Raw genomic sequence first — 25,190 nt, forward strand, 5'->3', positions numbered from 1 at the left:
GCAACCGAAGACTTAAAATAATTGTTATAATCATGAGCAGAACCTTTATTTCAAGAGTAATTAAAACTGTGCATAAATATCAATCAGCGTTTCATTGACAGCAGAAATAATAGAAAAAAAATGAACATAATTATTAGCGTCAAAGCCTTTTGAACTTTCATTCGGAAAATTGCGATTTTTCGCTTTACTTTACAATAGCATTTTTTTTATGAACTTCCTCGCTGAATGCAAGGCAATTATTCACAAAACACTATGTATGGGTAATTACTAACATAGCTTCCTTTTTCATACTACAACAGAATTATTAATTCCTATTTTAGTGAAATTTCTTGCTGTCGAGGTTGTATACGTGCAGTTATGATATATAGGGTACTTTTCAAATGAATAATGAATGATATTTCATCATTATATAGAAAGTCTGTCTTTCCAAGAAACATGAGAAAACGTGTTCCTCTTGTCATGAAAGTTGCGCATTCACTATACCAGCAACACTTTATAATACATGCGTGTTTTCCAAGTTAGTATTAAAACATTGCTCAGTCACTGAATTTATGACGCAACAGCATGAGACGTAGATGTGAGGTTTATCGAAAGAGAAATTAGCCGTTAAATGTTTTTCTTTTTTTCCCTGTGATAACTACGGATACTCATAAAGGGGTTTGTTTTATTATCGGTTTTCGGAAATGACGGCAATGTAAGAGAGGGTCGGGACGATCGCCTGCGGGCTGGATTACCGTTAGATTATCGTCCCGACCCTAACGGTGGTGATGGCGGAGTGAGTTACACACAGAAAAGGTTAAATACACTGATTTCGTGAAAGTAGTCGAGTATGATTAGAAATTATAGGTTTGTCAGCATTTAAAGGTCTAAAATATCTCCCTGTATGTATGTATGTACGTATGTATGTGTGAATACTTCATAACTATACTGCATAAGAAGTTGCCTTTTATGTATGCATACTTCGTAGCTATGCCACATCAGAAGTTGCCTTTTATGCATGTATGTACCGTATGTATATGTATATATTATGTATGCAGACTGAGTAGCTAAGCTGCATCAGAAGTTCCCTTTTATGTATATGCATGTATGTATGCATGAATGTGCGTATGCATACTTTTGAACTTTTCCGTGCAAGAAGTTGCTTTCTGTGTGTGTGCAAAGACATACTTTATGTAGTTTTAGTTTTCTGTAAAAGAAAACTATTGCGCCAGCTTTGTCTGTCCGTCCGCATTTTTTTTCTGTCCGCACTTTTGCTGTCCGCCTTCAGATATTAAAAACTTCTGAGGCTAGAGGGCTGCAAATTGGTATGTTGACCATCCACCCTCCAATCATCAAACATACCATATTGCAGCCCTCTAACCTCAGTAGTTTTATTTTATTTAGGGTTAATGTTAGCCATAATCGTGCTTCTGGCAACGATATAGGATAGGCCACCTCCTGGCCGTGGTTAAAATTTCATGGGCCGCGGCTCATACAGCATTATACCGAGACCACCGAAAGATAGATCTATTTTCGGTGGTCTTGATTACACTCTGTACCGGTGTGCAGAAAGCTCGATCGCGCCGAAGAACCTTCGACGCACTTTTTTACTATTTTTTTTTTTACGCCACTTTAGACGTTACCTTTATATTTTGTTAGATGACAATATATTCCTGGATTTTTTGCCTTTTTTTTTTCCTTCGTTATCGTCCGCTTTCATTCAATTAAAAGGAGAGAACTGAATATCCAAAGATAACCTTTTCCGTGGTTCGTTGTGGGCTCTCATTTTATGCTCTCTGTTTATTTCCTTCCTTATGAAACCCGACGCTTCGCCGAGAATCGTCTTTTGTCCACAGGTGAATGTAAACGGTAATTGCCTAGCTGTTTCTTGTATCGGGTGACGCGTGGTTAATGAACTGGCTAGTGCAGGGAAAGGTAAAATGGTTTGGAAAGGCTTGGGTTACTTAATTCAATGGAATATGTATATGCATGTATATATGTATATATATGTATTATATACACACATACATACATATATATATATATATATATATATATATATATATATATATATATATATATATATATATATATATGATACCTGTTGCCCTTTGTAGAGGGTGGCATGGGCCCTTTGTAGAAAGCAAGGCAAGGCGATAGTAGTTAATGCCACGTTCATCTTTTAACTACTAAAGGATAAAGTCCCTGAGCAGATAATGTATAAAGTATCAGATTATACTGTATATAATATACAGTATATATAAATATGTATATATGTATATATATATATGTGTGTGTGTCTGTGTGTGCGTGTGTGTGCGCGCGCAAATATAGAATGACAGCAACGAGACGAAGGCTGTTATATTTCACCGTTCGCTTGTCGTATTGAACCGCATCCAGCAGTTACAGCCAAAAATAGGAAGAGTTCGAGCACTTGAAAATGTCCCCCGAGGTGGAATTATAACGAACAAACAAAAGGATTCGCTGAAAGTTCCAGTTAGATCATTGAGGGGAAAAAATAACTAGAAAATAATAACGGAAGAGACGGTTTATATATATCAGGCGACAGAGGAGTCGAAACGGTGTTTTTTTTTTTTTTTTTTTAAGATTTTATCTTTCGGGAGATATTTATGCGGATGCGTATTTGTAGCCGAATTGTTTATGTATGTTTATTTGTTGTTTTACTTCTTATCTGGCTCTGAAGATTTATAAGTTCTATATACGGTAATTCTACATTAATATTACTATTTGTATTGAAGCTGCGGTTACTTACTTTCAGTAATAATATATAATAATAATAATGTCTGTATTGAAGCTGCTGTTACTTTCAGTACTAATAATAATAATAATAATAATAATAATAATAATAATCTCTGTATTGAAGCTGTAGTTACTTTCAGTACTAATAATAATAATAATAATAATAATAGTATTTGTATTGAAGCAGCATTTACTTTCAGTACCGATGCTAATAATAATAATAATAATAATAATAATAATAATAATAACGACAACCCCTTTTTTATGAGGAACGGTCTGCCTCATCCGCGACAGGTTGACGTTCGGGGGAGAGCTTCCTTCCTATTTGGGGAGGATCTCCGCCCCCGCCCCCGCCCCGCCCCCAACCGGAAGTTAATTCACCTGAAGGACACCGAGTTCCTTCCTCTACTGTTTCCCTCTCGCGCTCCTCTTCAGTATCGTTGACGCCCTGGGCCTCCCCACCCACCCCCGAACACCCCCCCCTGCCTCCTCCCCCCCCCAGTGGAACTCCCCTTCCCCTCCCCCGTTCCCTAAGGCTAATAATCTCCAGAGCCCCCACCTGGTATTATATCTTTTCCTCTGGTGCTTCCCACCTGGCTCGCTTTCTTAGCGGCCTCTTGTGGGTTTGTCTCGTTTCGGCTTTTATCTTTTTCGTTCTTTTTTATTTCTTCTTTTTAGGCCGATAGATTGTCGTTTTGCTTTCGTCGTCATTTTCTTTCTTTTCATTTTCCTCTTATTGTCTCTCTCGCTTTCTCTGTGCCTGAATTTGAATCCTCTCTTTTAGTTTATAGTCGTGGGTATTCTCTCTCTCTCTCTCTCTCTCTCTCTCTCTCTCTGCCTAAATTTTAATCCCTTCTTAGTTCATCGTCATGTCCACCTCTCTTGTTCTCTTGTGCCACTAATTTTTGCTCTCTCTCTCTCTCTCTCTCTCTCTCTCTCTCTCTCTCTCTCTCTCTCTCTCTCTCTCTCTCCATTTTTAGATTATCATTGTATCTATTTCTCCAGCCTCTGATTTCTCTTCTTCTCTTCTTCTTCTCTCTCTCTCTCTCTCTCTCTCTCTCTCTCTCTCTCTCTCTCTCTCTCTCTCTCTCCTTAACCACACCTGCTGTTATCCCCCCGTCTTCTCTCTCACTGATCCGCGTGGTGGGGAGGAAGATGTAGCACTCTCTCTCTCTCTCTTTCCTCATGACCAAGGGACGGCGAGTTCTCGATTGTCTAGTGAGGAAAGGATCAGTAGAAGCTAAAGTCTTTAAAAAAAATAATTATATATCTTTTAACCTAAACAGGGTTTAGTGCTTTTTAGTGGACTGTCGTGGGTCATAGATGACCTTGGGAAAAGGGGGATTATTAATATATGTATATATATATATATATATATATATATATATATATATATATATATATATATATATATATATATATATATAGTTATTATTAGACTGGAGGGCTTCGATGAGGTACTTAGATGGCTGACGTTAAGACCTTGGTTAGGTATTTTGTGAAGTGGACGGTGTTTAGAGAGAGAGAGAGAGAGAGAGAGAGAGAGAGAGAGAGAGAGAGAGAGAGAGAGAGAGACTGCTGCTTTGTTGTTGATTTAAACAATATTGTTGTAACCGTATAGTGTATTTAAAATTCTCTCTCTGAAACGTAAGCTGAGTAGAGAGAGAGAGAGAGAGAGAGAGAGAGAGAGAGAGAGAGAGAGAGAGAGAGAGAGTCAGGGCAAAGTAATCGTGGAATATTTGCAGGTGCGGCTAAAGGAGGTGGGGAGAGAGATAAATAGAGAGACTGCGTTGATGATATACAAAAAAAAAATATACGTTGGAACCTTATACATATTGAGAATTCTTTCTGTCTCTCTGAAAAGTAAATCGAGGAGAGAAAGAGAGAGAGAGAGACACGTGCTATAAATACAAACAGACACAGATTAACCTAACAAAAGAAGAGAACAAAATCTCCATGATCCAAGTGTATTTTTAAAAATATCGCTCTCTCTCTCTCTCTCTCTCTCTCTCTCTCTCTCTCTCTCTCTCTCTCTCTCTCTCTCTCTCCCCCGCTACAACCAACACTTCCCACTTTGTCATTCCCATTAACCTTTCCGTCGTGTCGGAATGTGAAGGCGCAGATGCAACATGCCTCATCTCCCTTCCGTCCTGACAGGTACCTCATAGACGCGATGATGGCTGGGATACATTCAGATATTCGATATCCTGCTAAGTGGATGGTGGTGTTTCCGCCTGTGTGTGTGTGTGTGTGTGTGTGTGTGTGTGTGTGTGTGTGTGTGTGTGTGTGTTGTGTATGAGGTTGGCGGTAGGGTGAGGGGGTGTCTGGTTGTGGGTGGGGTGGCTATCGTCTGAGAAATTGTTATGGGCCGTGATGTTTTTTTATATTTATTTTTATTTAATTATCTTTATGTTTTTATTTTTTGATTGATTTATTTATTTTTAATAATGTTTTTTTCAGTGCAATGTGCTTGTTTTTATGTGTATTTATTTTCTTTAAAGTAGTTTTTAGTTTGAAAAGCTAATGTTGGAAATTATAATAAAGTCATCTTGTTATGGGGAATGCTGTTTTCATCTCTTTATTTATGAATGTATTTACTAGTTTGTTCTGACACCAGTAGGCATTTATTTACTGCCTTTATTGGTTTAATGTAACTTTCAGTTCAGAAGCTAAAAAAATAATAAATAGTGAAAGTACAAGTAATGATATATTTTTAACCATTTCGAAATCTCGTTCGGGTTACAAATTGTAATGAAAGTTATATTGAATTGTTATAATTAATTATTATTATTATTATTATTATTATTATTATTATTAGTAGTAGTAGTAGTAGTAGTAGTAGTAGTAGTAGTAGTAGTATTTCAATTATCCCACTAATATTACAGCTACTGTTATCACTTAGAGACTGCCCCGCATTGACAAACACACTCAGAGGAAAATCAATTATGGACGCCCATTTAAAACAGAGAAATGCCTGACTGACCGAGAAGTGTAAACGAAACGCAGTCATATATCTTTCTCGTTTTCCACGATTTCTTTAAAAAAAAAAAAAAAAAGTGAAATTATAAATAGATGCCTAATGGAACCAGCCATTAGCTGAAGTGCCATCATGATGCCTTTTTTTTTTTTTTAGGGTATGACCTCAATTGAAATATTTTTAGGTCAAATATGAAAATGCAATGTTTGTGTTACTGGATATTTTCTCAATCAGCTGTTTTTTATTTTGTCTTTGTTATTATTGTTATTTCTTTTGAAATGAATCTGAGAGAATATAGGCTATGTGAAAATAAATATTTAGACGAGACAAGAGAGACATTGCTAAGAACTCGTGATTTTCGTGAGTGTTTAGCAACATCTCTTTTCTCGTGTAAATTCTTTAAAAATATATAATTATTTAAAGAATGTGCAAATTGTTACATATACGTATTGCAAAATAGGGGAGAAATAATTCAGAAAAACTACACAGAATTGCTAATTGAGTAAGACAGGAACCCTTTTAGAGTGACTGCTGGAAATGCAATGAAACTGACATAACAATAAATGATAAACAGATGAAACTGTCATTATATTCTGCACATCGCTTCAAATACTAGTGAGAGAGTATTAAACTTTGCTTTTAATTGGTTTTTGATAAACTTCGGGAAGGACGCAGACATTTGCTAATTTCCTGCGCCAATTTGGGCTGCCCATGGGACCAAAAGCCCGTGTCGGCCCAAAGCCCTGCTTAATGACTCTCTCTCTCTCTCTCTCTCTCTCTCTCTCTCTCTCTCTCTCTCTCTCTCTCTCTCTCTCTCTCTCTCTCTCATTTAATATTCGCTTCAATATACTCTTAATTTCATCATCATATTCTCTCTCTCTCTCTCTCTCTCTCTCTCTCTCTCTCTCTCTCTCTCTCTCTCTCTCTCTCTCTCTCTCTCTCTCTCGTTCAAGTCATGTCAGTATGTTCTTAATTTACTATCATGATTCTTCCCCGAAAACTCTCTCTCTCTCTCTCTCTCTCTCTCTCTCTCTCTCTCTCTCTCTCTCTCTCTCTCTCTCTCTCTTTATATTCATTTCAGCCTACTCTTAGTGTCATCATCATCTTGTCTTCCCAAAGACACTCTCTCTCTCTCTCTCTCTCTCTCTCTCTCTCTCTCTCTCTCTCTCTCTCTCTCTCTCTCCGGCGAGGAAAGGTAACAAAAAGTCATCAAGTCTGTCCGCCATATTTGTCTCGAATCTCTCCCAAGAGATGGCGCCACTGAGTAAAGCTGTTTTGATAAAGCTGGTTTTCTTCTTCTTGGCTTGGCATAATGAGACCCTTACTTGGGTCGTTTATTCACCGTGCTTGTCCCTTTACTCTGCCTTATCCCTTTTCACAGTGAAGGATTTTATTGGTGTAATTAGCATACAATAAGATCCCAGCTCACAGGTAGCTCTCGCTTTATGGAAATGAACCCGAAGATAGGCTACCGTTCATTATCTTATGCTTGGAATACAAATAAATAAATACACGAATAATTAAACAGATGAATAAGTAATTAGATGAATAAATAAATAAAATAAATAAAATGGACACAGGCGATTGCATTTGCTTACACTTATGAGGTGAATTTTATTTATCCGCCTTAGGTAACATAGCCTCTGCAACACAGCTAGCAGTAATCTTACGAGGTATTTATTTACTTATTTATTTATTTCATAATCAGTTTATTTATTAGTTTACGTAAACGAAAACATGAATGACGCCAGACAGTCACTGCAATTAATGAAGAACTATTACGTAGCATGCTTCCAAAATACCTTATTTCTCCGTAGGGGGGTAGTGCTGTCAGTGCACCTCATGCGGTGCACTGTTGGCATTACTTAAGGTTTTTTTGCAGCTTGCCCTCGGCCCCTAGCTGCAACCCCTTTCGTTCATTTTACTGTACTTCCTTTCATATTCTCTTCCTTTCATCTTACTTTCCACCCTCTCCTAACAATTGATTCTTAGTGCAACTGCGAGGTTTTCCTCCTGATACACCTTTCAAGCCTTTTACTGTCAATTTCCGTTTCAGCGCTGAATGACCTCATAGGTCCCAGTGCTTGGCCGTTGGCCTAAATTCTATATCCAATTCAAAATACCCTATTAAACCTTGCGTAACCATCCTTATTTAGCTGGGCTTAACCCTGCTGCAGTCTGTAATAAAACATTGGATACATGCATCCCTTTATGTAAGTCAAACTATTTTCTATAGCTATTAAAAGGGGGAAAACGATTTCAAATTGTTTGTTAGCTTCTTACGAGAGGATGTAGGAGTATTTTTTTCACTGCTATTGTTTTTACTTTAATATATAACGTTACAGTATCTAAAATCGAGTGGAAAACGTTTGAATGTTTGATTAAACTAAACAGTATGATTCAGTGACTGTTTCTATCTTTTCTCCCACCGAGCTTCGTGATTTACTGTCAACTTTCGTTTTCCCGAACTAGCATAATCCTCCATTCTTGAGAATGCGTGACTGAAACTTCTTTGGGGGTTAAACCCCGCTGTTTTTCCAGCCACACTTTCCATATCAGTCGTCTCATTAAAAAATGTGAGGAACAAAGTGTTTTGTCCGGCTAGTATGGATGACGTCCTAATTGACCACCAGCCTGATGGAATATGATATGATTTTGATAGTATTTCTGGAGTTCTGTCGTTAAGACCCAGGAACAACTTCTTATTAATATAACTACATTAATAACAAAGATTCGTCTTCCACATTTATACAAGTCCCACAATTCAGTCTTAATCTCCTCATGATCTTTTATTTAGAAGCCTGTCACTACTAATCCAGTCATCGATAGATTTTGTAGTTTTAGTACTGGTAAATATGAAATTCGCCAGATATTAATTATTTTTAATAATTATGAATTCAGTTGCATTCTATTTATATAGTTATAAATTAATTTCTTTGTAGTATTGGACATAATCCCTTATCTAGCAAGGAGTTTTCGAAGTTAAAGTGCAAGCCTCTTTCCTTTAGTTTAGTCACCCTTTACAGAATTGTCATGTAAGAGGTAAATATCGTTTTCTTTGAATGCTAATTGGGAACGTTTTCTATAAGTCTTCCATTGTAAACTTCCTAATATTCTTCTAACTTCAGTTTTATAATTCAGCTATGAAGATCTACTGAATAGGTTTTATATATATATATATATATATATATATATATATATATATATATATATATATATATATATATATATATATATATATATATAAGTATATACACCGAACGATATTTTTACTCTTCCTTTTTTATTTTGGTCAATACTGAGCGAAAAATATGGACTATATATACATACATATAAATATATATACAGTATCAGTATATGTATATATATATATATATATATATATATATATATATATATATATATATATATATATATATATATCATCATTATTGACCAAAACAAAAGTAAGAGTAAATATATCGTTCGGTTTGTGTTGGGGTCGCGCTTGACTTTCACTTGTTACATTAAAACCGGTCTTTGGGGAACTGTCTCACCTACATTTGCAAATATTGCAACAGGGTCTAATAAATGCTCATTATTGTTTTCGCTCTTTGTAGTTACATTATTATTTTAAAAAATATATTTCCTTTTTTCTGGAGTGTATTTATGAATTTGCACACACACACACACACACACACACACACACACACACACACTCTCTCTCTCTCTCTCTCTCTCTCTCTCTCTCTCTCTCTCTCTCTCTCTCTCTCTCTCTGAGGCAAGCCGATTCAAAGGCACGTGCTATATGTGGTAGGTAATATTGCAGATTTCGAAATTCCTCGGGGAAGAAGCCACCCATTCACCGTCGACCTCGTTTTTACGAATAAAGCCTCGTAGTCTCATGATTCAGTTGTGGAAGTCGGGAACACGAGAGTCAAACGTTTAGGTCAACCCATCTCGCTGTTTGCTAATGAGGAATTCTTTGCCTACTTCTGTGTTTCTTGAATATTTTAATCCGTCACATTTTCCTAGGCAGGTTTGTTGTCCTCTTTAAATGCACTTCATATGCACTTTGAGTGGACATGCTTTAATCTCATAACGATAAATAATCATTTTCCTTGTCTCAAGATGGACCTATCTTGATTTCCTCATCTTATATAAAAAACATTTCTTCTATTTGGGCAGAATGCCCGTGTCAGACTCTTCACTTAAAGATCATTTCACCTTTTTTTTTTATCTTGTTATTTTACTGCATGTATTTTCTCTCTATTCACATACACGCAGACTATTCTGCGGAAGTTTGCTTATGGAGTCAATGGCTTCTCAGACATGCTCCACATGAATGTTGAAGCGGACGTTCATTTATGCCTGTGGATACGAAATATGCAAGAAAAGCCTTTAGAGGCACTAAACCTAATTTGGTAACGCAATTTGCAGAGTCAACAATACTGATTGGTTGATTTTGTGGTCTCAAACACGGGAGGAAAGGAGAACAAGAAATGGGTGTTGGAACTTGTGAAGTGAATGGACCAGAAGATTAATAGTCGACTAATTACAAGACTTCTGTATTTCTAAGAAAACGGTTGCGGTAATTAAAAGCTTCTGGATTACATCTCTTTTAAAGAGAAAGTTTAGTTTCCTGTCGCGATGTTTTAATTACTGTAATTGCGATAGTACGAGTATAGTTCCTGCCGTTGTTTCTGCTGGCGTATAGCATTGTTGTTATTCTTGATATGTATTAAAAATATTTGTTTATTTTTTTATTTTATCGAAACGATTGCTAATCATTGTACTTACTTCACTTACTCCATTGTAACTCGAACCTCTGATGATTCATTGCATCTGACACTAGACCAAGGTTTGCTGCTGACTTCATTGACACCTGGTATTTAATATTAGGTCCAATCCTCTCTTATTGGAGTATGGGACCGGCTGAAGTGAATCAACTCTCAGAACAATTTCATTGTATGAATGCCTCTACACCAAGAAATGAGACAATAAATAGATATGTAAATAACAAAATTAGGCCTAAGTGCTGTCTTTGTACTATACTAGTACGACCTGTGAAATCCGTCGGCCTAGTAAATCTAGTGTTGGAGATTGCGAAAGAGAACAGTAAAAAGTGCCTCTGGAATCCGCCAGAATTTGTTAACCTTGTCTTCTTGAGGAATGACGAAAACGGTCATTGATGCTCAGGTACGTAGAATACCAAGTACCTGTACCTGTTGCGGCATTTTATTGGGGCAGGTACATCGCATACACCTACTCGTTCTGGCATTTCTTTCTTACGGGGAAAATTGTTTTCTGAATATCGATGGTGGGTCATGCGTAAATTGCAAGGGTTACAGATGTCGAGAACTGTTCTTTAAAGCACACATTCTCTCTCTCTCTCTCTCTCTCTCTCTCTCTCTCTCTCTCTCTCTCTCTCTCTCTCTCTCTCTCTCTCTCTCTCTCTCTCCAGCTGATTGATACATAAATAAATTCATATGTATGTATGTATGTATTATGTATTATATATATATGTGTGTATTTATGTACTGTATGTATCAATCAGCCGAAGCTACATAAAATACTCAATAAGAAACGACAAAGTGCAAAGTCCTTTTGTATAGGCTATTTAACACATCTTCATGTATGTACAGAGAGAGAGAGAGAGAGAGAGAGAGAGAGAGAGAGAGAGAGAGAGAGAGAGAGAATGTGTGTGTCTTAAAGAATATGGATGATCCTTTCCCGTTCATAATTGATACGCCTCATTACCCAAAGACGTTTTTCAGGAAAGAAGAAAGATGTGATCCGTGCGTCGCAGTCTGGACCGGTTGATTGTGTGCGTTTTATCTTTATCAGGTATTTCAAACGTGTTCCCGTGATAAGCCTTCAGCATGGCAAGCGGCTGAGCGAGTCGTGGTGCTACATACACAAACACTAATAAGTTACGGTGGATCCGAGTCGAGCCGAGTTAGTCCTAATCCGAAACGCCAGCGAGTGAGTAGCGGCGCTGTGGTGGCACGGCGGTGCTGCAACCTGGATTTATGAAAGGGAGTCGTGTGGAAACGATGCATCTTATTTACGCCTCGTTTTCGCGATGTCCTTTCGCCTTTGTTGTTGTTATTAAGTGCTGGTGATACGAAGTGCCTCCTCCTCCGCGAGTGATGGAGAGACGCCAAGAAGAGGAATGACACTCCCAGCCGGCGATAATGAAGATAATGAAGACGATGATGGTGATGATGAGGGCGAGCGACTGTTAATGTAACGAGGCCACGGCCCTTGTGACGCTTCTCTTAATGGGTGATATCCTGCTCTTTCTGAAAGAACAAAAGACAGGTGTAATAATAACCGCAACAATAACGGCAGCACCGCGGGAAGAGATATTATGGAGGTGACAGACAGCGCGGAGAGCAAGGGACCTTTAGAAAAAGTCGAGTTCGCACATGAGGAGAAAGATGGTGAAAGAGGTAGGTTGGTGGTGCTGAGTGGAGGATGGTGGTGATTCAGCGGTGCAGGTAGTGGTGATAGTGACCTGGTGACTTGAATGAAAACATAAAAAGAAAAAAAGACATGAAATATCGAAGAGATAAGAAGATAAGACTGATAGTGAGTCTATCTAATCTGGCGACAGCAAAGAACTTCTTTTACGCAGGTCGTTTTTAGACGAGAGTGAAGGGACACAACCAGACTGATCGTTTATTCACCACGAACATCAATCTACGAAGATCACTTCGTCATACACCGTTTAATCGAGTTCAGTGCATTAGACTGCTCGTTTGTGGACGCGAAGAATACTGATATACGAGTCTAGAAGGACGTGGAGAAGGACTTGAGCTGGGTTACTGTAAAGTGGGATATGGGCGGTACTATAACCCAGCGTCAGAGAAGTGCAGTAAACCCCTGTCGAAAGTGGATTCCGTTGCTCAAGTGTGTTTGGCCTTAAAACCGGGCACAAGTGTTTTCATAAGTTTGCTCAGGTGTGGACTTGCTGCTAGTATGTCAGAAACGAATGAGTGCGAAGTTTCTGAATAACGAGAAAAGCCATATTTATACTAAAATGAATGTATGCAGGTTAAATTTGCGAAAGCGGAACGACAGAATGAGGTTCTTTTAATTGCGAAGAGTTTCCATTTCATACCATTGAACTCCTGATAATAGAACGGATGAAAGAATTAATTTCACAACGAGGATGGTCCTCACAATGACGAAATACGAAATAATGTTCGTTAAACCCGTTACAGGAGGATGACTAAGTGAAGTTTATGATAACGAGGGTAGTCAGTGTCTGGATCGAAAATATATACTCATTACACACACACACTATATTAGCGTTTAATTTAAGGAAATTAACTTTTTCTCCCATGTTGCAACTTTATTCAGTTTTTAGTTCGCCAGTGTAGGATATGACGGTTTACTAAGCTCGAAATACAAAAGAAAATCCTTGTGGCCAAAGAAATTGAAAAGTTTTTATAATAAGTTATCAGTTTTATTCTATTTTCTTGGCGGGAATATACCTGATGAAAATAAGTCAAGAACTTTTTTTATACAAATCCAGTTAAAGTGATAAGAAATTAAAACTTTAATTAATAAACACTGAAAAATGCCTCGACGTTGGAAGGAAACCAGTTTTCTGGGCGCCTCCCGGACAACGAATGTCAGGGTGCCCTTCGACGTTGAACTTGAAGACACCTATGAAAACGCACATCGAAGTATGGGGGACTTGCGCCCCTCCAGATCCCATGGAAACAGGGACCCCTACTATTCACCGTCCAGGAGAGACAGCGCCCCTTTTGCTGGCAGCATGGGCATGATTCCAGCACCTGGAACTGAGGTCACAGTAACAGAAAGCAAAGAGATCGGCATAGTGGAAGGGAACCGTAGGATACCCTTAGCGTCCTTTCAGAGGGACGTCGTCGTGGCACAAAGCAACAACATGAGAAGGGCAGAATCCATGTCGACTTTCACTTCGTCGGGCATGGCAAGGAATACCAACGCTGCCGGGGTATCCTTCGCGTCTGGTTGGCACGAGCAACGAGTCGTCGTTGACTCGGAAAGGGAGACCTCCATAATTGCTATGAGGACAACAGCGTCATCCAGTAAGATACATTACCCAAAGGGGAGTCATACCAACAAACCTGTTCACGACGATGAATTCTTAAAGGGAGGTTATAAAGTGCATATGTACGGAGATGCTTCTGATCTTTGTCAGCCATATGGTTTCAGTAACTATCCTGATAATAACTCTTTCAGACCTCCTCTAGAAGTACATCATCCCGACCAGTATCATCATGATCACATCTATGATGAAATCCAGGAATCAGACGACATGGGTCAACAAAACTGTGATCCTTATTCTGGCGAAAATTTGTATGAGAATGTACGAAAACCTGTCATCATTAATGAGCGTCTCAAGAAACCTGGGATTACAGATGCTGGTAACTATGAAAATGTGAGATCCTTTGCTTCCTCTGAGAACAGAGTACATCAAAGTTCATCTTTCAGAAATGATGTTGAAAGAGCATCTGTTGTTAATAAGCATAAAGCTCAGGTATTTCAGCCTATATCAGGATGCAAGTCCACTCCAAATTTGACAACATTCTCTGGGTCCAATCAGCAGTTATTCAGTGAAGGAAACCTGAGTGCTGAAAATGTTAACGATCATTCAGAAGACAAATTAGACAGTGTTCATTCAGAAGACAAATTACACAGTGTTCATTCAGAAGACAAATTAGACAGTGTTCATTCAGAAGACAAATTAGACAGTGTTCTACGTGATGCAAAGAGATCAGCTGTAGAAGAGAAAGTACAGGTACCTTACACGAAAAAACCATACCTCGAAACTAATCTGGATGATATTTTATGGTTGCCAACCCCTACAAAGTCAGATTCCTCAGTGAACCAACCAGATGATTCAACAGCACTTAACAAGACCCCAGCTGCGTCTTCAGAAACCGAGCTAACAGCAAATCCATCAACTGAATATACATCACTTGACGAAAATATTAGCATCCAAACTGAAACAGCTCCCACCACATTAACATCTGATGAAAATTTGTCACTGTCAGCTCTATGCATAGCTAAGCCAGAAGTGACAGATCAGAATGGCAAATCAGGAGGTTCAGATGAATGTGCAATGGTAAAGGATCACACTACAACAGTGTCTGGTGAAATTTTCTCAACATCAGTTCCAGATATACCTAAGCCAAAAGAGACAGACCAGAATGGCAAATTAGTAGGTTCAAATGAATGTGCTGTGGTAAATGACAAAGATTTTGGAATTTCTGTAAAACCCGTTCCCTCAATAGATCCAACAGAAAACCAAACAACAGATCCAACAGAAAACCAATATGTAGCAGATGACAAAGACATGAGGACATCAGAAGTAGCAGAGCCCTCTTCCAGACCTACAGGTGAAAATTTGTCACCATCAGTTCCAGGCTTAACCAAGCTCAAAGAGACAGATCACAATGACAGATCAGGAGTTTCTGATGAATGTGCAATTGTAAAAGATACCACAACGGTATCTGATGAAGACTTGTCACCATCGGTTCCAGGCATAGCCAAGCCAAAAGAGATTGATCAGAATGGCAAATTAGTAGGTTTAGATGAATGTGCTTTGATAAATGACGAAGATTTTGGAGTGTCTGCACAACCTGCTTCCACAACAGATCCAACAGAAAACCAGTATGTAGCAGATGACAAAGACATGAGAACATCAGAAGTAGCAGAGCCCTCTTCCAGACCTACAGGTGAATCTTTAACAACAACCAGTTTTCACAAAATAGAAACTACAACAGAACGATTTAAAGAAAGTTTTCCTGCTGAAAAGGATTCAGACGTAGCTGTGGTCACAAAAAGTACAACTGAAGAAGTAAAGGAAAATCTAAGTAATGTACATAAGAGTTCTTATAAAGTTCCTTTAATGCTTGAGACACAAAAGTCAAGGACTTCTAAAAAGTCAGTGAAGAGACCTTCTTGTCCACCACCTCCACCACCTAAAGTTAATGTTTTATCAAAAACAGAAAGCAGTTTAGTGCCAAAAGAACCTGGTGTTGTCACACCAGAACCAGATATTCCTGTCAGTCCATCTCCAGACCCAGCTGAAAGCACACTGAACTTAGGCTTTATAAGTGATGAAAAGGCTATATTACCAGGTGATCAGGAAAATGATAAGTTAAAACATTCATCAGAAGCCATTCCACTTGATTATGCAGGTAGAGATTTGGAGGCAAGTTGCATGTTTCCTCAGAGATATTTAGAAAGTTGTAAAAAAGATATGAAAGATGAATGTGATGTAAGTTACACAAATAGTCTTCTGGAAAAAGAGCAAAATTCCTTCCACGGTGTAATGCTGGAAGAAAACAAGATCATGAGTGAGACAGTATTGCAAGAGAATTCAAATGATAAAATAGAACTGACAAATGTGAACAGTGTTTTAAAAGAACATGAAAAAGTGGAAACCATCGAATCGGACCAGTATGATTCACCAAGTAAAGAAAAATTGAGTGTAATGCAACTGAGTAATGAAAATGTCAGTGAAGAATCAACACAGTCCCCGTACATTTCTGAACTGGACATTCAGAGTGAAGAAATACCAGATGAAGTGACTAGTGACTTTGACACTGCTTTTGAAACTCTGGTGGATCAGTTGCCTGATAATGTGACATTCGAGGAGACAGATCCTAAGGAACCACCGCCTTATACTCCACCGCCACCTCCTCCAAAGTCTGAGAGTTCTGAATCGCAATCAGTTGCCTCAGCTGAAGAGTCCCGTTCAGACCTTGAAGGCCATAGGTCACCATCGCCACCCCCAAGACCTCCCTCACCCTTGGCATACACAGGGCCCTCAACACCCCCATTATATTTCTCATCGCCCTTGCCTGACCTAGAGGACACCACTGTCCTTGAGGGTCAGATAAATCCGTCCCCACTCCCCAGTACAGAAGAATTAGCTTCCGTCACTCAAAGAAATTTGTTACACGAGACTGATTTAAGGCGTTCACCTTCTCCTCCACCTATACCCCCACGTCCCAAACACATTGGAAAATTCTTTTATCGCCCGATACCGTCCCTAGATCTACATAAACATGTCTATGAGAATTTACTCTATTCACAAGGTAGAGGGGACCATATTGGTGATACTCATTCTTTTAAGAATGATATTTATGCAGATACTGAAGGTTGGCAGGCACGTGATCAGTACGAAATTCTTTATGAAAACATTAACAGCCTGCAAATTCAGAGAGACAGCTTAGGCAACCGAGATGAAAGTAAAACCACTGATAATGAGTGTATATATGAAAACTTAAGAGGATCCGCCATTTGCAATGATACCGTGACGGATCCTGAAGAACAGGAATGTATATATGAAAATGTGAAGAGTTTAAAAGACACGAGTGAAAAGGTTGCTGGAATTAATCGGGTATCTAGTCCAAGAGCACGGGTGTATGATGAGTATTCAGATACTTACGAGGAGAATATCTTTGGGCATACTTATGAGACAATTAATAAATCACGCGGTAAGAACCAGGTCAGAGATCATATTTATGATGTAATAAGAACAGATGAAAGTGAAATAGGGGAACACCTAGCAAGAAATAAGTCTCAGAATCACGAGAGGACAGTTGAATATGGCGATTCTTACCCTGGCTATCTTTATGCAACTGTCAATAAGACTAAGTCAGTAGACAAGAAAAATACATCCTCTAGTGAAAGCAGCATCTTAAACCACACTTACGCTGTAATTGACAGATCTCAGACAGGGGACAGTCTTATTCACAGTGAAAATTACCCAGAAGAAATATACGAGAATATTCCTCCAAAGTTTCCTACCCAAAGGAATCAAGATGAGAGTCACAAAAGCGAACTATTTCAAGACGACTGTATTTATGAAAACTTAGGCGTTTCTCGAAAGAGTCTCCGTGATTACCAGATGGAAAACGCGGGTCACAGTTCAGAAGCAACGGTAATGTCAAGTTCACGCTTGCACTGTGACAGTTTGGCCCATTCAGGAGAGGAAAGGGCTGGTACTCCAGAAGACAGACCACCAACGCCACCACCTCGTCTCCACCAAGGGATACCTTTAAGGCCAACATATTCTCCTCCTCCACCTCCAGTTCCACCCTTCAATCCAGAAGCATTTCTACAGACGGAGGAGCAGAGGTTCTTGACCAGCTTCGACAGCGCTTCCTCGCATAGACAATTAGGCCGTGAAAGTGAGGACATCGAGGAGCTGTCCTTTGACTACCAAAGGGAAGTTCAAGAGTTCTTGCACCTCCAGAAGCAGCGCCGCCGCTGGCATAAGGAAAGGCGACGATCTCAACCGCAACAACAAATTGGTAAGAGCGTGTTCGAGTTAGACCTGTTCTTTTCTTGTCTGGTGGAATTCCCTCTTTCAGAAAATGTATTACTGTTTCGTCGCGAATTTCATTTTTGCTCAAGGGGAAATAGTTCATTATTGATGTCACTTTACTATTAGTTAATTTTTCGGAATGACTCAAGAGTAATGCTAATAAGTGCTTGCTGTGCAAAAACTCTAGGACGTTTGTTATGAATTCATTTTGTGGTTTTCGCTGTCATGCTAAAAATGGATGATTTCGATGATTGTGTCCTGTTTGTTCATCATCCATTATTACGACAATGCTGTATTTCGTGGGCTTTTCCGTATGAATAGGGTTCATCTGAATAATAATAATAGTAATAATAATAATAATAATAATAATAAGTCATAATAATATCTTCTGAATAATAATAATAATAATAATAATAATAATAATAATAATAATAATAATAATAATAATAATAATAATAATAATAACCTGCTTCTGGGGGATTGTGGGTCCGTTTGTCTCCAGCACTTCTTATGCATTAACTGAAATCTGTAATTATATTGCGAAGTGCAAGTGGCGTTAAAATACGTTATACTGAATCACTAAAAAGGACATTTATGCCTGTCCAGTCTTCCTTTGCACCAACATATCTGACTTCATTTATTTTGCTTGAAAACTCTTTGTAATCTTGAACATTTTACCAGAGTGAATTATTATTATTATTATTATTATTATTATTATTATTATTATTATTATTATTATTATTATTATTATTATTAAGATAGTTTGACCAGACCACTACACTAGAGTGAAACATCAGTAGAATTCATTAGCTGGGAAATGTTTTTACTTCTACTGTATTGTTAAAAGGTGATATTTTTACACACTAGAATCTCAGGTACATGAAAAACAAGTTTTTAATTTCTTTTGTGTGGTGGTCAACGCAAGTAGTTATTTATTTTCAAACTTCTACCGCTTATTCTCTTTATTTCTCAAAAATATATTAATTGTTTATTTGATTATTCGTGTACGTAAATGTTTACCTCTGTTTATCAGATTGTTTACATTAACGCTATTGGTGCCTTTCATGTTTACAAAAGGAAGATAGCATTGTGTAGTAAGAGGTTTGTATAATGATACAATTTTCTTATGCGAAAGATATCTATAAGACATCGTTCCTAGTCGAATAACCACGGTTAGCTTTTGGTCATACTGTGACTTATGTAAACATTTAATATTTGTGGCCAGTGATATGATATTTATATAAATGGCTAATCCTTCATTTTGGTACTGTAGTCACGTCAAATAAAAAATATATGTGCTGAGTATTTAATTTTAGAGGCATCTGCCTATCGAGCTATATCAAAAATAGAGAGAAAAAAGAGAGAAGTAGAAATAATAATAATAATAATAATAATAATAATAATAATAATAATAATAATAATAATAATAATAATAATAATAATATTAATAATAATGAAGTATACCCTTCCTGATGGCAGTAGCGATGAAAATAATAGCTGTTTCTGCTGCATTTAATTTGTATAGAGTCTTCTGTGTTCGTCTTACAGTCTTCTTCTCATCATTGTCTAGTTGGTATATCAAGTTTCCTACACGCTGATAAGAAGAAAGATTGAAAGGCGCATAGAGAAGAACTATATACAAACTGTGATGAAGAAGATTGTAAGACGAATACAGAAGACACTTCACAAATTAAATGCCATAGAAACAGCTATTATTTTCAGTGATAATATATGTGACGTTTTTTATATTGAAGTTCGGGTTTTATGAAGAAGCTGGTATTTTTCATACAGTAAAATTCTTTACCACCAATTTTATATTAGTAATCGTAATGATTATATTATATAATCATAATTTTTAGATTTTCCATAATCGAATGGAACCAATGCATGGGAATATTTGTTGATGTGTGAATCATTCTAATATTATCTAGAAGAAATTTTTTTATTTCTTTGATAAAAAAAAAAATCATTGTAGCGTATAATGATTTTCGAGCTTCACTGACCCTGAGTGGTGGGAATCCAGTTTTTAAAATGAAGTCGCAATCACTCATTAAATGCACGAACAAGTTTTTTCTTTTTTATTTTTTACCTTTTTAATGCGTCGTTTCGCAACGTTCTCGCTAGTAGGGAAATGGTGTTACTAGTGGTACTATTTTAACGCTGGAAGTGTGACTGGTACTAGCGGAAGTAATAGGGTTCAATAGCGGCAGTTGTGGTAGTATAGTACTAGCGGTAGAGTTCGGTCGCACCGTTGGTAAAAGCACTGAACCTGTTGCTGCTTTTGCGTCTCCCGTGCAATTGGGAGTGGAGGTTGCTTGGCGATTGTAAGGGATGTGGTTAAGGGGTGGGGTTAGGGGTGATCCTGGGTGCTTTTGGTGTTGGGGGAGGGGAAGGTTGGTGAGGAAACTGTGGGTTGCCCTATGTCCAGTTCAACCAACTCATTAGAGGTGTGTGGTTGATGGTGGATGAGTCATTGACGAACATAATCATATTTCTATTTTCTTCTCGCTTTCTTCTTCTTTTAACATTTTCTGAAACACTAGGAAATTGAAACTGTCTGCTTGGATTTTATGACTACATTTATTACGTTTCAAGTCTTATTTTTTCTTGGTATTTCTAATATAAAACCATCTTTTCCAAATTGCAATAGTCACCCATCTCTTTAAAATCCATTTTCTCTGTCAGTATCCGTTTTCTTTATTACAAGGTCTACCCCTTGACTCTTCCGGTACAAGTATTATGAGATGTGCTGCACGTACATTTTATTTATTACAAAAATTCCATTCTGTCTTAATATTTAGATATGTCAGTCTCCATATGCTGAAAGTTACAGATGTTTATATAAATTACTTATTTCTTGCTATAAATACATATGTACATATATCGAATACGTGAAATATGAATTTATATATTTAGAAACTTTAGCCTACATAGTTTGTCGCATTATGCTAATTTAGCAAAGCGATCTAGCGACAGTTCATGAGATGTTTTGGTAAGCAGAATGCTTTAGGTTATTTCTATGAGTTTATAACAATGTAATAAATAGCTGGGATATTTTATGGAAGATTTTCTAAAATATCAAGAAACAATGCAGTACAATGTTAATGCAATATTTATAATATTTATATACGACAGTGGTTCGTTCTATGGTATTTTGTTTCATGGAGTTTGAATAACATCGTCAAAAGGAATTTTTCATATCATTTCAGCTGTTATTAAGAATTTAATCACAATGATGAGGAACAAAACACTGCAGACTCATTTTAGAAAGCGCCAGGTGTGATCCGGACTAGAAATACAAATTTGGAAAAGTCTCAAAAGAGAAAATTTCGTTTGTGTATTAGTTTTTGTAGCAGCTTTAAAAAGCAGAATTCCGAGTAATTACTGATAACCAAATAACGTGTTCATTGCTTTCCCTTCTAGCACAGCGAGTGGTTTATGACACGAAAACTGGTGTTTTTAGAGAGAGAGAGAGAGAGAGAGAGAGAGAGAGAGAGAGAGAGAGAGAGAGAGATTCGAAATATAATTTTTATTTTTATTTTATCATTATCGTCGCAGTCACAGCCTTTAAATCTTCAGTGATAAGTATCCGTTGTAGTAGTTATTACTTAGTGTTGGAGTATCATTTCGGTGTCATTATTTTCCGGATAATTATTGTTGTTTTTTATAATTATACAGTAGTTCTGTTGCGTCAGACTAATTTTTCCCCCTCTGTAAATTAATTTTAAGTTCAAATAATAATGATTAAAATAATAATGATAATAATAATAATAATTATTATTATTATTATTATTATTATTATTATTATTATTATTATTATTATTATTAGTGTACGTCATTATTTTCCTCCGTGCTTCAGAAATTCCAAAACATCATCCACTTCATTATTATTATTATTCCGAAAGCAACTCAGTAAATCAGTAAATATAAATTGCAGCTATTACTGTTTTTTATGAAATTCTCGAGTTAAAAAAAAAATTCTAACGGAACTCAGCAAAACTGTAATGAAGCCACACTTACATTAATATGATGACCCGCCTAAAACCACATTATATGACGACCCACTTTTTTTAGACGTGAAATGCTCTAACGATAATTTTGCCGGGAGAGAGAGAGAGAGAGAGAGAGAGAGAGAGAGAGAGAGAGAGAGACACGCTCGGTGTCACACCGGAAGCGTCAGCAAAGTAGCTAACCTGTGTCCACCCATCTACCATTGAGTAACTCCGATAGTGAAACGCAACCAATCTGATAAAGTTGCTTGTCCGGTTTAGCGGTGCTAAAACAGCCTCGTTGTTATTCGTCCGCTATAACGAACCTCGTTATTTGACCGTTAGTGCTTTGCAAAGAGAGCCAGCTGTTCGTCGTTATTATTTCAGTGCAGTGCAACTTATACCAGTCGGTTTGTTACTGGTTTATAACAGTGAAGCGTGACCGACTTTTTATTATTTGTCGTTTCAGTGAAACATAGGCCAACCTATTTGTCACACTGCCGTTTATGCTGAAACAGTGCAACTTATACCGATCGGTTGTTACTGGTTTATAATAGTGAAACATGACCGACCTTTTTATTATTTGTCGTTTCGGCGAAACATAGGCCAACCTATTTGTCACTTCCATTTATACTGAAGCAAAGACTAACCTATTTGTTGGTGCCAATTTTAGTGAAACGAAACCAACCTGTTTGTTATTGCAGCAGTCTGTTAAGGTGAAACAAATCAACCTGTCTGTGAATAGTTACGTTACGTTGATAGTTCGCCATATTGATACAGACAACCTGTTCATTGGTAGTGTGTTATGGTAACAACTTGTATAATGTTAGTCCTTGTAAAGCATAACCCAACCTATAATAGATACCTAATCAGATAAAAATGCTTAGTTTCTTTCGTGTTATCTATGTAAAAGTTTTAATGTGCAGCAGTGATTGTTATCGAAGACGGTCAACTAAAAGATGGATCTGTCGTTTTTATCTGTTTCTGGAGCTGGCGGTAATTATCGAAAGCCAATATATACCTTTAAGGCTTCCGTCTTGCTTCTGACTGGCCGACATATTTCTTTAATAGAATGTGAATACGTCTTTATATATACTTCAGATACTGTAGTATCGTGATGAACGACGAACGAGGAAAAGAGAAGATAAAAGTAGAGGCTCTTTGTCTAAACATTTCAGCGGTACATCTCCAGTCAAGCAATCACGTTTAGACTCAAGGATACCATATCTATCACCATAATGAAAGAGCCTTTGGGGGGGCGGGGGGGGGTGGCTGAGGAAACAATTCTCGTAGACCAGCAAACCTGCTACAGAGTTTTTTTTTTTTTAAGTAGTTCATTCACTGTCAGACATCTGCGTCAAAGTGACTCATCAAATCTTTCAAAGAAAGTGTCCGTACAAAGTGATTCATTTAGAAGACTCAGCAAATTTCTTGGTGGCTAAACTCTAGTGTAGGTCGAAGATCGTAAGCTTAAAAAAAATGTAGGTTTTATGTTTACCACTAATCACTAGGTATGTCATGCACACCTTGAGAAAGCAAGGTCAGAATGCTGTTAGAAGAAGATTTACGTACACTGAAAATATTCCCCCCAGGAATGCCAACTTGGAGAATTTCCATTAATTAGCGATTTAAAATTTTGATTTATGACAGAGAACATCTAGAACAGATGTGTCCTCGTTTTGAAAAACTCATAAACGTCAGATACTGGTTTTAATAGACCGAGTGTGCTATTAAGTTTGCCTGTGACGTACATCGTTTACTATTCAATGCGCATATTTATGAATCACGGAGATCATGTTTGCAAGATCATACCTGCAGCAGTGATTCACACATCTTGTGTAATAGAAACTTCTGAAACTAGCTATTGCTCAGCAAGGAAAACAAGTATAAAATACTAGAACGAAATAATGACTACGAACCTACAGTAAACACACATACAGTACATTCACATGGAACTTATAAACTTTGGAAGTGAGGAAACTGTTTTACAGTGTGCATGATGGAAAGTGACTGCGTATTGCATAGGCTTAATGCTTTAACTCGCACTTTTTTTGTTAGACCGAATTTGTTTCGGGTAGATTTGTCCGTCAGTGTATTTTATTAACCAGTAATATTGTTTTTATTATTATCATTATTATTTTTTATACATGGATTTGTTCATAGGAGAACACTTCTAAAAGTTATGCAAGTGAGATTTAAAAGCAAGACTCTCGTGTGTGTGTGTGTGTGTGTGTATGTATGTATGTACTTTGGTATGTAAAGATAAAAAAAAAAAAGCAGTAGGAGTAAACAGGGCACCGTTGATCTAATGTTACTATAGCTTCATGTATATAATTATTTACCCCTGTATTTCCGTTGGTCTCATTTTTCTTTTACACTCCTCTGTAAAGCCGAGATGACTTAGTTCAGTGACAATTTTCTCTCGTTGTAGTCATAATATAAGAATAATAAGATTTATTTCAATAGTTAACGCCAGTCTTGTTAACTTACTGTTTTACTGTTGAAAGCGATACCCTCACCCAGACGAGAACGTTGTGTAGGCTATATATGATAAGATATCGTTAATCAGAAGCCTCAGGTGAGGCTGTGATAAAACCACGAAGTCGATGATTTGAAGATAATTCACAAATGCTTGAGAGACCTCTTTTCTTCCCTTATCATTGCTTGAAATGGCTTGAGCTTAATTCATGTACGTTTTGAGATATCTCGTTACCCCTTCAGTAAGGTTCCATGATTTGAGTTAAATTCAAAGAATTTCGAGACATCTTGGCTCGGCTTCAGCATGGGTCATTGGTTTAATATATATATATATATATATATATATATATATATATATATATATATATATATATATATATATATATATATATATATATATATATATATATATATATATATATATATATATATATATATATATATATATATATATATATATATATATATATATATATGCGTATATATATATATATGCGTGTGGTGGGTATGTAGTTTCACCTTCGCACATGGTAACTGTCAGCACATTTTTATAGTTGTCAAAATCCTTGGCATTCGCATAAATTGTAACAAAAATTACTACAAAAAGCATAATATTAATTATTAAAAGTTGCAATTGTTCTTCAAAATTCTAAGCACTGTTGAAATGTACGTAGAAAAAACTGTATTC

At 37.1% G+C, this 25,190-nt stretch overlaps 1 protein-coding gene across 14 annotated transcripts in view; it reads left to right on the plus strand.

Annotated features, from left to right (window-relative positions):
* LOC136849206 (serine-rich adhesin for platelets) overlaps positions 1–25,190 on the plus strand; it is a 483,291-nt gene that overhangs the window by 244,905 nt on the left and 213,196 nt on the right. For 13 of the 14 annotated variants that reach the window (XR_010856261.1, XR_010856263.1, XR_010856259.1 and 10 more), the window contains exon 1: positions 11,663–18,021. The exons of the other annotated variant lie outside the window; for it this stretch is intronic. Coding sequence is in view for 6 of the 13 variants with exons in the window: in XM_067122365.1 (XP_066978466.1) it covers positions 13,284–18,021 (4,738 nt within the window). In the remaining 7 variants the exon portion in view is untranslated. Of the gene's footprint in view, positions 1–11,662; positions 18,022–25,190 lie in introns of those variants that run through there. 14 annotated transcript variants of the gene reach the window in all.

This window comes from Macrobrachium rosenbergii, chromosome 20, assembly GCF_040412425.1.
Source record: "Macrobrachium rosenbergii isolate ZJJX-2024 chromosome 20, ASM4041242v1, whole genome shotgun sequence".
Classification (NCBI taxonomy): Eukaryota; Metazoa; Arthropoda; class Malacostraca; order Decapoda; family Palaemonidae; genus Macrobrachium; species Macrobrachium rosenbergii.